The sequence below is a fragment of the Dama dama genome, chromosome 11, assembly GCF_033118175.1.
Source record: "Dama dama isolate Ldn47 chromosome 11, ASM3311817v1, whole genome shotgun sequence".
Lineage (NCBI taxonomy): Eukaryota > Metazoa > Chordata > Mammalia > Artiodactyla > Cervidae > Dama > Dama dama.
This window is the reverse complement of record NC_083691.1, coordinates 30,798,992-30,811,297: the sequence shown is the minus strand read 5'-3', so window position 1 is coordinate 30,811,297 and position 12,306 is coordinate 30,798,992. Positions and strand designations below refer to the sequence as shown.

Below are 12,306 nucleotides of genomic sequence, written 5' to 3'. Positions count from 1 at the left end.
CAGAGGGCTCAAACCAGAAAGGCAGAACCAGGGCATCCATTTTCCAGCACATGCACAAGAAAGCAGAGAAAGAGAAACGAAGCAGGTTCACAAAGAGAAGCTATGATAGATGCCACACATCCATCATCCATCAAGTCCCAGAGAGGCAAGGAGTGACTGTGGTACCTTATGCAGCCTGGCTATCTTTCTGACTGCCGTGGTCTGATTGTTTATGTCCCCTCACAATTCATATGTTGAAATCCCACCCCCAAAGTGACGGTATTAGGATGTGGGGCCTTTGGGAGGTGATTAGGTCATGAGGGCAGAGCCCTCCTGAATGGGATTAATGACCTTGTGAAACAGGCCTAAGAGAGTTCCCTCTCCCTTTCCACCAGTGAGAAGATCCAGTGTCTGAATCAGGAAGCCAGTCCTCATCAGACTCTGAATCTGCCAGCACCTTGATCTTGAACTTCCCTGCCTCTACCACTGAGAGAAATATATTTCTGTCATTTATAAGCCACCCAGTCTTAGCTCCTCTTATCTCAGCCTGAACAGATGGAGACACTGACTGTGGCTTCCATGAGAGATGGGTGCTTTCTAACATACCCAGGCCTCCTTTCCTTTTTTTTCAAGTTGAGAAGGACTCAGCTTTTTGTGATCAAACTGTCTCTGACTAACAAAGCTACCTCACTCTTAAGTCTTTTTATTACTTTATTGAATAGCAACTGGAGGCGCCCGCAGGTGCATCCTCTCAGAAGGTCTCCCAGGGCTGTCTCCATCCCTGCCGGGGAAGCCAAGGCCTCTCTAGGGAAATCACCTTTGCCTCCACTCCTCCATTCATTCATTCATCCCACAAGTACTGATTCCTCATCTGCTATCTTCCAGCTAAGTGCTGGGAACACCAAGATACATTAGCAACCCCTGCCCTCAGGGAGCTTACTGCAGAAAGAAGAGGCAGGAAGGGCAGCAGGGGAACAACCAGGTGATAATCCCCCAAGTGCTGACTTGATCCAAATATTTCTGTGCTTTGTCATTTTTCTTTAGAGAAGAGGGGATTTTTTAGACAAAGCCAGAAAAGGTAGCACGGCCCAGAGAGCACCTTATGTGCTAGTTGGGCTGGACATTATTGGAATGGTTATGGGAATCTATTGAAGGGTTTTCAGTTCAGGAGGTTGATCACTTTGAAGAGATTCCTCTGGCTGTGAGGCGGAGAGTCCATAGGAAGAGACAGACTCAAAGGGAGAATATCAACTAAAGAAATATGACCGTCTATAAAGGCTGAGGAGCCAGAGAGGGGAGATGAGGAAATAAAGCAATATAAAGGCTTTGTCTTGCTAGGGGATGAGGAGTTATAATTATTGATGTTTAAATAAAAATATTCGTTAAAATTTGTAAAGAAACCATGAAACCAGAAATTGAACACAAAACTTTCAAATCACAAGAAAGCAGAAACAAAGTAGTGTTGTTCATTCCAGCAAAACTCAGGATGGGGGATAAAGAGGAAACACCAAGAGAACATGACAGACATGACAGGGCTTCTTTTTTGTGTGTGTGTGTGTGTAGAAAGTTTGCAAAGGCCAATGCTCCTACTGCAACAACTTGAGAGAAAATAAAAAAAATTCACCCCCTCCCAGCCCCACAAAATTCCTATTTTAAAGTAACTGGACAGCAGTGGAACAATTCTTCCAGAGAGGAGACAGTCCTTTCAGAGGGAGCTGTCAATCTCTGGCTACCTTCTCTCCTGGGAGCTTTGGTCAACATCAGGTAGCAGGGACTGATTCCTCCATGCTCCCAGAATATCTTTGGCAGATTTTCCCTCCCAGGCCTGGCGCTGTTCTGGAAAGTGGGTAGTTAACCTTGTTCTGAACAAAACCCCTCCCTGGGGATGGGGGAAAGTCAAACCAGGGCACTGGAAATAGGTTCCCCCATCAGAAGTGGAGATCCTCCAGGCCCTGAGGATCTCCACAGCCTTCCTCAAAACTCATCTGGAAAGGAACAAAATAAAATGCTTGAACTATAAAAATAAAACAATTGAAAATAAAAACTCAGTGGATGGATTTAACAACAGATGGTTACATACAACTGAAGAGATAAAGAGAAAAAAAAACCTAGAATTAAATTTGGAGCAACTTGGAAATAACAAGAAAGGGTAAGAGACAGGGAGGTTACAGTGAGAAAAACTAAAATATGTTTAACTGGAATTCCAGAAAGAAAACAGAGAATATGGCAGAGGTAACAATCAAAGAGAAAATGAATGAAAACCTCCCAGAACTGACTGAAGACATCACTTTACAGATACAAAAAGACCCATAAATGCCAAGTAGATTAAAAAAAAAAAACAAAAACAAAAAACCCACACCTAGGGACATCATAGAAAACTACTGAAAATCAAAGACAACAAGAAAATGTTAAAAGCATCCAGAGAAAAATATAACTGTCTCCAAAAGAACAACAGTAGGATGGGCAATTTTAAGAGCAAAAGACAGGGATATATGTTGAAAGAAAGTATCTGCCAACCTAACATTCTTAATCCTGTGAGAACAGCCTTTAAAAATGAAAGTAAAACCTTGAAAAGGCCACCTGCTATGTGACTCCAACTGTATGACAAACCGTACAAGGCCAAACTCCGGACACAGCAAAAAGACCTTTACCTGCATTTGCTATGAGTTTTGCTTCCCACAGGCTTCGCAGACTCTTTGGGCCTCTCCTTTGAAACCATGCTGTGGAGACTGAACGTGAATTGGGGCAGGCTGGCATACTGCCTGGCCTTCTCTAGCTCTTTAAATTCTTTTAAGGTACATCGTTTTCCTACAGGAAGATAAAAATCTAAATCAACACCCTTAAGGTCAGCTCCAGTCACCCTTGGGGTAGGAGATCACTCGAGAATTGAAGTCTCTAAAGAGGAAGTGATCACAAAGTACCTGTTGTGTACTGAAAAATAGCTCTCTGCTCTTCATCTGTCTTTTGCTGTCTTCTAAACAGAGGATCACAGAATGGTGGGACCACAACCTGCGAGAAAATGACTCTCTGAGGACCCAAGTACAATTTGTTTTAAATCTGTCCGAAGCATTCGAGTGTGGCCAAAGCAGATGAGAACAAGGACCCAGGGGTAATGTCATGCAGAGCAAGGGAAGCATAAATGCCACCCACCTCACCCAAGAATATTTCACTGAGCCTTAAGTGGCTGAATGGAGCAAGGGCCACCCAAAGAGAAGACACACACTCCCGTTAAGAGTTCTACGGTATCAATGCATCAGTCAACAAGTATCTGCTGATGCAACTGCAGGGGTAGCTGTCTCCCAGTGGGGTCCTGTATTCAGGAATCTTTCAGTCTAGAACAGACAAGTCAAGGATGACTACCTTGTGAGAGGCATCAGCTTGGCTGCTTTCAGTTCAGTTCAGTCGCTCAGTTGTGTCTGGCTCTTTGCGACCCCATGAATCGCAGCACGCCAGGCCTCCCTGTCCATCACCAACTCCCAGAGTTCACTCAAACTCATGTCCATCAAGTCGGTGATGCCATCCAGCCAGCTCATCCTCTGTCGTCCCCTTCTCCTCCTGCCCCCAATCCCTCCCAGCATCAGGGTCTTTTCCAATGAGTCAAGTCTTCACATGAGGTGGCCAAAGTATTGGAGTTTCAGCCTCAGGATTAGTCCTTCCAATGAACACCCAGGACTGATCTCTTTTAGGATGGACTGGTTGGATCTCCTTGCAGTCCAAGGGACTCTCAAGAGTCTTCTCCAACACCATAGTTCAAAAGCATCAATTTTTCGGTGCTCAGCTTTCTTCACAGTCCAACTCTCACATCCATACATGACCACTGGAAAAACCATAGCCTTGACTAGATGAACCTTTGTTGGCAAAGTAATGTCTCTGCTTTTTAATATGCTATCTAGGTTGGTCATAACTTTCCTTCCAAGGAGTAAGCATGTTTTAATTTCATGGCTGCAATCACCATCTGCAGTGATTTTGGAGCCCAAAAAAATAGTCTGACACTGCTTCCACTGTTTCCCCATCTATTTCCCATGAAGTGATGGGACCAGATGCCAAGATCTTAGTTTTCTGAATGTTAAGCTTTAAGCCAACTTTTTCACTCTCCTCTTTCACTTTCATCAAGAGGCTTTTTAGTTCCTTTTCACTTTCGGCCATAAGGGTGGTGTCATCTGCACATCTGAGGTTATTGATATTTCTCCTGGCAGTCTTGATTCCAGCTTGTGCTTCTTCCAGCCCAGTGTTTCTCATGATGTACTCTGCATATAAGTTAAATAAGCAGGGTGACCATATACAGCCTTGAGGTACTCCTTTTCCTATTTGGAACCAGTCTGTTGGTCCATGTCCAGTTCTAACTGTTGCTTCCTGACCTGCATATAGGTTTCTCAAGGGGTGGGTCAGGTGGTCTGGTATTCCCGTCTGTTTCAGAATTTTCCAGTTTATTGTGAGCCACACAGTCAAAGGCTTTGGTATAGTCAATAAAGCAAAAATAGATGTTTTTCTGGAACTCTCTTGCTTTAGGAGCACAAAAAGAAAGAAAGTGAAGTTGCTCAGTCGTGTCTGACTCTTTTTGACCCCATGGACTGTAGCCTATGAGGCTCTTCCGTCCATGGGATTTTCCAGGCAAGAGTACAGGGGTGGGTTGCCATTTCCTTTTCCAGGGTATCTTCCCAACCCAGGGATCAAACCCAGGTCTCCCGCTGCAGGCAGACGCTTTACCATCTGAGCTCCCAAGGAAGCCCTGGGAGCACAAGGCAGAGCTCTAAGCCGGCCTGGGAGGAAGGGCACTCCTTGAGGGCTGACCGCTGGTCTCCCAAGGGCCTGTGAGAACCACAGGGCAGGAGAATGGTATGTGCTGAGGTCAAGGGCCTGCTACAGAGGCCATGGAGGACGGTGGTTTTCTCCCTCTCTCCACATCCTGAGTATAGGCTTTAGACGGAAGAACTATTCCCCCTTTTTACTTCCCCACACACTTGATCTTGACCCAATGCTATTTGCAGGGACAACAGCCACTGAATGAGGAGACAGCGTAATGACTCCCCAACAGAATACTCACTGAGTCCCCCAGAGCCAAAAAGACCTTCCTATCTTCACAACCATGACCTGCCTTAGTTTTTGGGGAGAAGCAAAAATAAACCACTTTCCTCTTCAGAGATAAGGTGGCCACTTCTGCTACGCAAGAGTAAAACACATGAAACCTACATCTCAAAATGTTAATACCTATATTGTCAGTGTGAAATGTGAAGATGCATTACAAGCTCAACTACTGGCTCCTGGACAGCCTTTCCCTGCATCCCTCCTTCCACCTCTTCTATGAAGGCGCTCTCCCTGTGCTGGTTCTGTGACACTCCTGTCACATTCACTGTCCACTTACCTTCCCGAACCTCCTGGGCTTCCGGTTTGCTGAATGTGAGTGGATAGAGGAAAGAATGAACCAATGAATTATCACACACACGCATGTGCCTTTTTCACAATGTTCATTCTCAAGTGGTCAAAATGACTTTGGGTTCTTAATCTAAAACTCAGGGGAAATGCTTTTGTGGATTTTTTTTTTAAGTGAATGCAGAATAACTGTAAGACTTCTAAAACAATCAGGTTTTCCCCAACCCCAGAGCTTCTAAGAATAAATAGATAATAATAGGTAATGTACTTACCTTTCCATAATTTGGGTCCTTTTTTGTCATATAAAAAGGGTTGTATACTTCAGGATCATAAAAGTCTCCAAATATAATTTCCTTTAAACAAAAAAGTACACTTAAGAGCAAAGCACTACATACAAGTGTGTATTCAGAAAAGCGGAATACTTTATTCCATTTTTTATATAAAATCATAAATTCAAAGGGTTCAGAGAAACCTTAGAAATAATCTGGACTGCAGTGAGAGTCCACCACCTTCTGGAAGAAGTAATCATCCAGCTTTAGTCTCAAGTCATCCACTAGCCTTATTTGAGGAACTTCTGCTTCATTAGGGCTTCCCTGGTAGCTCAGCTGGTAAAGAATCCACCTGCAATGCAGGAGATCCCGGTTTGATTTCAGGAAGATCCCCTGGAGAAGGGATAGGCTACCCACTCCAGTACTCTCGGGCTTCCCTGGTGGTTTAGATGGTAATGAATCTGCCTGCAATGCGGGAGACCCTGGGTTTAATCTCTAGGTTGGAAAGATCCCCTGGAGAGGGCATGGCAACCCACCGCAGTATTCATGCCTGGAGAATCCCCATGGACAGAAGGGCTTGGTGGGCTACTGTCTATGGGGTCGTGAAGAGTCAGACACAACAGAGCAGCTAAGCACAGCACAGCTCTGCTCCATGAGGCAGATGCTCCCTTGGTCATTATAACCACTAGGAAGCTTGTCCTAGAACAGAGCTGAAGTCTGCCTTGTCACCGCCAGTTCTCCCCATGAAGCAACACAAAGTACATCTACTCTTCATCCACATGTCAGCCTTTTACAATACATACTTAAAGATTGCATTTCCCCTCGTGTCATCTCTTCCCTAGGCTAAACATGCTGTATATTTTTTTTCCAATTTTCCTCCTGTGAAGTGTTGTCAAGCCTCCACTCTTTTCTAAAGCTTCTGTAACTGGTGACTGTCCATGGATAGACAGGCTGGACCCATTTCCCACTCAGAGCACTGCTTCTCAATACTGCCTAAAAGCTTGGATGATTTCTTGGAAGCCAGCTCACATGGCTGACTCACATTGAATTTACTGTCATTTTAAATCACTTGACTTCAACACATGGTTTTTCTAAGGCATGACTTTCCCATCATATGCTTGCTTATGCAATCACATTTTTGCACATACTTGTAAGACTTTGCACTTTGTTTCAAAGTGACCTGGATTTACCCTTGAGCTCTGCCTCTTAGGGTGCTTAGGAAGAAGTATTTAATGTAGACACCCAGAAATTTTGCTCATTAAATATACTTAAATCTCTAATATTCCAGTCACATTACTCTAGATCTCTGCTGAATATGTGGAAATTTAGGTGGGCCTCAATTTCAAAAGAGGGTCCTGATCTCAAAGTTAAACAAGAAAAATCTTCCATAGAAGAAGCCAAAATTTGTTCTTATTTAATAAAACTGAAGAACAGAGGATAGAAACTGGTGGTCCCTTCACCTAATGTTTGCTAACTCAATAGCTGTGGAGTCCCCTTCTCCTTCACCCACAACTTACTGAAGACTGGAAAGCCACACACACCTGCCCAGCTCTGCTTTTAGCTAGGACTCCTAATGTGACCTGGTTTATGGACAATGACCGCTAGGGGGAAATGTGCTAGGAGCTTCTGAGGACTTTTTGCTTCCTGATCAAAGGATGAGATGTAAGAAAGGGCCCCCAGACATCATTTCTTACCCTTTCTTCCTGCCTCATGCCCAGAGCTATAAGAAACCAAACGTGCTTACAAATGTGAGGATGATGGGCATAGACTGAAAATACTCAGGATATCAGAACAGGAAAAAAACAAAACAAAACTGGGTTATTAATGACATTGTCAGACTGCCAGAACCCACCATAAGACCACCAATCCCTCTGTTTCTTATTGAGTAACCAATAAATGTTCTTATGGTTTAAGCCCCTGTTACATTATTAACAATCACCGAAAAGCATGCCTGATAAATCTAGTTTCAAATAAACACTTCTGTTTCCTCTACCTTAAACTTTGAATTTAAAAATGCAGTAGGCTGTTTTACAGTTCCATGAATTCATCTTAGATACAAAAACAAATTTGAGAATCTGCATAATCAATGAAAATAACAGTCCAAATTTTCAAATAATATTTCATTAAAAAAACTCTCAGTACCATTTTATTTGTGTGCTTTAAAAAATATTCAAAATTCTCTTGCTTTGTTTTCTCCAACGCTTTATATGAAATTACTTTTTCCATAATTCTCTGCTGAAGAGGCTTTGCGACATTTTCAGTCCATTTTTTATGCAACAGCTCTTTTCTTCTTTCCTTAAAAGCATCCAGATGCTGAAAATACGCATCCAATCTCTAATGAAGTGATACAAACAAGGAAAAAAACAAGTTACTAAGAGGTTTTACATTTATTTTAATCTGAGTAAGTTGGGGGGGACACTTGTTCCCACTCCTAAGCTCTCAGCACATTCAGGCTGCAAAGTCATAGAATAAGATAATCAAAGAACAGAATAAAGTTCAGAAAGAGAACCTGAGAGCATAGAGCATGCAGAACCCACAGAAAGTTCCACACAATAGTGCCTCCAGACCAAACCACATCCAAACCCTTCCTAACTCAGGAAACTGTGCTTCTTTTCAGGATTCAAAGCATTCCCTGGTCACCATTCCTCATCTCCAGCCTTTATCATCAGTAAAGTCTGTGATAAAAGTGGTAGAGAAATAAGAGCACCAGACTTGATTCAACACCTCTCTTTCTCTCTGAGGGTAAACCCACCTTCATCTTTTGAGGCTCATATGAGAATATATATGTGAACCTCCTTTATAAACTGTCACAATGCAAATGTTCCAAGTATTATATATCAAATTCCAATCCCTCTCATTGAGATGAAAACCTCCTTAAATTTATTAATTCCATAGTGACGATCAGTACTGATTGGTCATTACCCTTAAACACTAATTCATTTCTCATGGCTTTATAGCTCCCCGCTGTGATGTGGGAACATAAGAGAGAGAGGTAAGTTCTAGGAAAAAATTCTATTCAGTACCAGGGGAGTAGTTAAAACAACCTCTCAGATCCCTTAAGGATAAATCTGGGAAACCTGACCTCTTAGTGATCCTGCAAGGAGAGAGCACCAGCTCAGATCTATGTAGCATCAATGGGTGATTCAAGGGAGGCTCATTCTCCCAGAAAAAATGACTCTCTCTGACATGGTAACATCCTCTTTGCCACACTGCTCTATATCACTCGTGCTTATCTAGAATGCACTTAGAATCCACTCTGTAGCCAACTCTTACCTTTGCAATACAATTTTCTCTAAATAATATTGCATATACAGCTTCATCAATGTCTTCTCTGGCTAATGCCTAAAATTATAGAATTAAATATTAAGATGTGGATCCTGAATAAACAAGCCTGAGAGAAAACTCAATGTATTTTACCAATAATTTGAGTGTGAATCTAACATCTGTACCTCAAAACATATTTTGTAACTTTTTATTATGGAAATTTTCAAACACAATTCTCCATGAATCCATCACCCAGGTCCAACAATGATCAATTCAGTGAATCTTATTTCATCTAAATCCCTACTCACTCCCCTGCCACCTACTAGATTATTTTGAAACAAATCTCTTACATCACACCATGATTTTTAAAGTACCAAGAAAGTGTATTAAAAAGCAGAGATACCACTTTGCTGACAAAGTTCATATAGTCAAAGCTGTGGTTTTTTCAGTAGTCATGTATGGATGTGAGTTGGACCATAGACAAGGCTGAGCACCAAAGAATTGATGCTTTTGAATTGTGGTGCTGGAGAAGACTCTTGAGACTCCCTTGGACTGCAACGAGATCAAACCAGTCAATCCTAAAGGAAATCAACCCAGAATATTCATTGGAAGGATTGATGCTGAAGCTGAAGCTCCAATACTGTGGCCACCTGATGTGAAGAGCCGACTCACTGGAAAAGACTTTGATGCTGGGGAAAATTGAGGGCCGGAGAAGAGGGCAACAGAAGTTGAGATAGTTGGATGGCATCACCAACTCAAAGGACATGAGTTTGGGCAAACTCCAGGAGACAGTGAAGGACAGAGAAGCCTGGTGTGCTGCAGTCCATGGGGTCACAAAGAGTAAGACACAACTTAGTGACTGAACAACTATAAAATGAAGCCTCTTTACAGGCAGTCTGTGGGTATGTTTTAAAAGCCCTTGAAGTTCCCTGACTTCTGCTAGGTCTCTTTATAAGTTAAAACCTTATAAGTCAAAACTGCAGAAGTTTGACTTAGTTTGACTGGACCAGAGCCAGTTAGCTGGGAACTCCTGGCTAAGAACCAAGATGGTTTTACATTTAGGGACTAGCTGTTTCCATTATGAGTTTGGGTAAAGCTGATGCACTTAAATCCTTACTCTAGGGCTTTTCATTTGGATCACTATGAACTGATCTTCCATCCAGCGTTTACTCTTACAGAAGTAAGTAGGAACAAATGGAAAAGCAATAAAAATCTGTAAGAGAAGTGCTGTTACCTAAAAGAATTATCTACTGTAAAGTGATACAGATTCTTAAAACTATGTTATTCAATCTCTGGCTTTTCTTTCAGTTCTGTCACAGTGAGTGCATCAAAATGAGCTAAACCCCACACTCAAATACCAACTCTGTGAATAACAGAAATCTTGAAAGGGACAGTTGTATTTTTATTTGTATATATAACAGCTTTGCATGAAATCTAAAATGATATTCAGATAGCTACTAGGGTCTTCTCCAAAATAAAACTCTCCTGATAATATGAACAGACTCTTATTTTAAAATAAAGCCTTCTTAAACTTATTTTAAGATGATAACTGAAAAATCATATAAAACAATTAAATGTTTTCCCCTAATACAATAATACAAATTTAGAATAATCAATCTATTTATCTGAAGAAGTAGAAACACACACTAACAATCATCTTGGGAAATCAATTTTTTAACACTATTAGCAAATGTTATACATACTGTTGGTTATATGCAGATTTTCAAACCAACTTTTTTTTTCAAAGGAAATAGTTTTTAACAGCTCCCTCTTGGTGATTTTGTCAGAAAATATAAGGAGGATGTTAATGATTTCTAGCAGCACTGTTGAAATCTGTATTTTTCTGTGCATGTACATGCATGCACACACACACACACACACAATCTCACCACTCTTACTGCCACCACAGTAAAAGGGGTAAAACAGAGGAAATATCCAATAACTTCTCTATAAAATAATGAAACTTTATGAGAAAATCATTGCTTTACCAGATCCTGAAGTATCATGAAGTAACTACAAGCCCAGGCCGGGTATCCCCTGCTCTCGTGCGGGGCAGCTCAGGGACTGCTGTGTTTACCCACTGCCGCCCTGTAGCAGTCCTCACCCTGCCTGACCACAGGAAACAGGACAACCACCCTGGGCCAACTGTGACCCCCACCCCCTGCCCTTCCCATTGGATGAATTTCTTAAGCACCAAGTCTATGCCAGGCACTGTTCTACTTCTGGGGTAAACAACTGTGATTAAGACACAATAAATCTTAATTTCAAGGGATTTATGTCCCATCACCAAAAGACGGCCCCTAAATGCCATATAATTTTACCTCCATCAACGTGACTGACTCGGGTTCTGGCCACTTCTCTAATTGTTCAGGCCCAAAATGCTTACCACAGTTGGACATGTTTGTGGCAGCCATACATAATATAATCCCTGAGGGGAGAAAGAGTACATTGAGGAGATAGCCGAGTCCAGTTGAAAAAGTGTAGGTCTTTCAGTTCAGAGAGTGGTTAAACACTTTGGTTAAGTAAAACAAAAAATAAATCCTCCAGTACCCCTAAACCTGTTTCGCAAAGTGGATGACTAGTTAGGCTCCCTGACCTGCGGCCTTGCAGACCCAGCCAGGCAACACCTCAGGGTCCGCCTGGGCCACACCGCGGAGGGGCTGCTGGAGTGGTCGCGGGCCTGGCCGCTCGCTGCCCCCACCTCAAGCGCAGGGCCATAGGGAAACGGCACAGGGGACTGACCGTTCTGGGAGGGGGAAAGGGAGCGCCTTCTAAAACCAAGCTAAAGCACTCTGCTTAGACCCCAACCCCTCTTCCCTCAGTCTGCCTACGCCTCTTATCTACCCGGAAGTCAGCAGAGTCAACCTCGCGCCACTCCCACCAGCCTTCCACCGTCCAATCCCTTCAACCGTCCAATCCGACACCACCCTAGGGTTTTTTGTTTTTTTTTTTTAAATAAAAAAATGCAGGTCATGTAAAGTATACTAAAGAGAATGTACCATTTACCTGTGTGATCTAAGGCTACAAGTAGAGTGTGAGGATAGATTTTCAGCGCCCCTTTTACCCAAGGAAAACCTAATTGTCTTCTCTTGTGCTCCAGATCCTGCCTACTGAGCTCCTGGGAGCAGGAGTCAAACTCAATATGAGCCAGAGGCAGACATGCAGACCCAGAATCAGCGGATGGATAATCAAAAGGAGTTTTTAAATTTTCTAAAGACTGTTGGGAAAACCTATGGAGACTATGTGGGTATGGATTTTCAGGGTGCCTGACAATTTAAGGAAAGAGCAAGTGAATTGAGGTGGGTGCTAAATAAGGCAACAGTATTTTTATTTATCTCTGAGGCAACATTTAACTCCTGTGGGAAATACATTTGCAATAACTGTCAATATATAGTATGGTCATTTCTTAATTATCATACAGACA

General features: G+C 42.4%; 1 protein-coding gene across 1 annotated transcript in view; it reads right to left on the bottom strand.

Annotated features, from left to right (window-relative positions):
* LOC133064602 (protein FAM228A-like) overlaps window positions 1-12,306 on the bottom strand; it is a 47,326-nt gene that overhangs the window by 8,945 nt on the left and 26,075 nt on the right. Inside the window, exons 6-9 of the mRNA XM_061154908.1 lie at window positions 7,761-7,952; window positions 5,622-5,702; window positions 2,901-2,988; window positions 2,631-2,787 (exon numbers count right to left, since the gene is read on the bottom strand). Of these exons, the coding sequence (XP_061010891.1) occupies window positions 2,631-2,787; window positions 2,901-2,988; window positions 5,622-5,702; window positions 7,761-7,952 (518 nt within the window). The remainder of the gene's footprint in view (window positions 1-2,630; window positions 2,788-2,900; window positions 2,989-5,621; window positions 5,703-7,760; window positions 7,953-12,306) is intronic.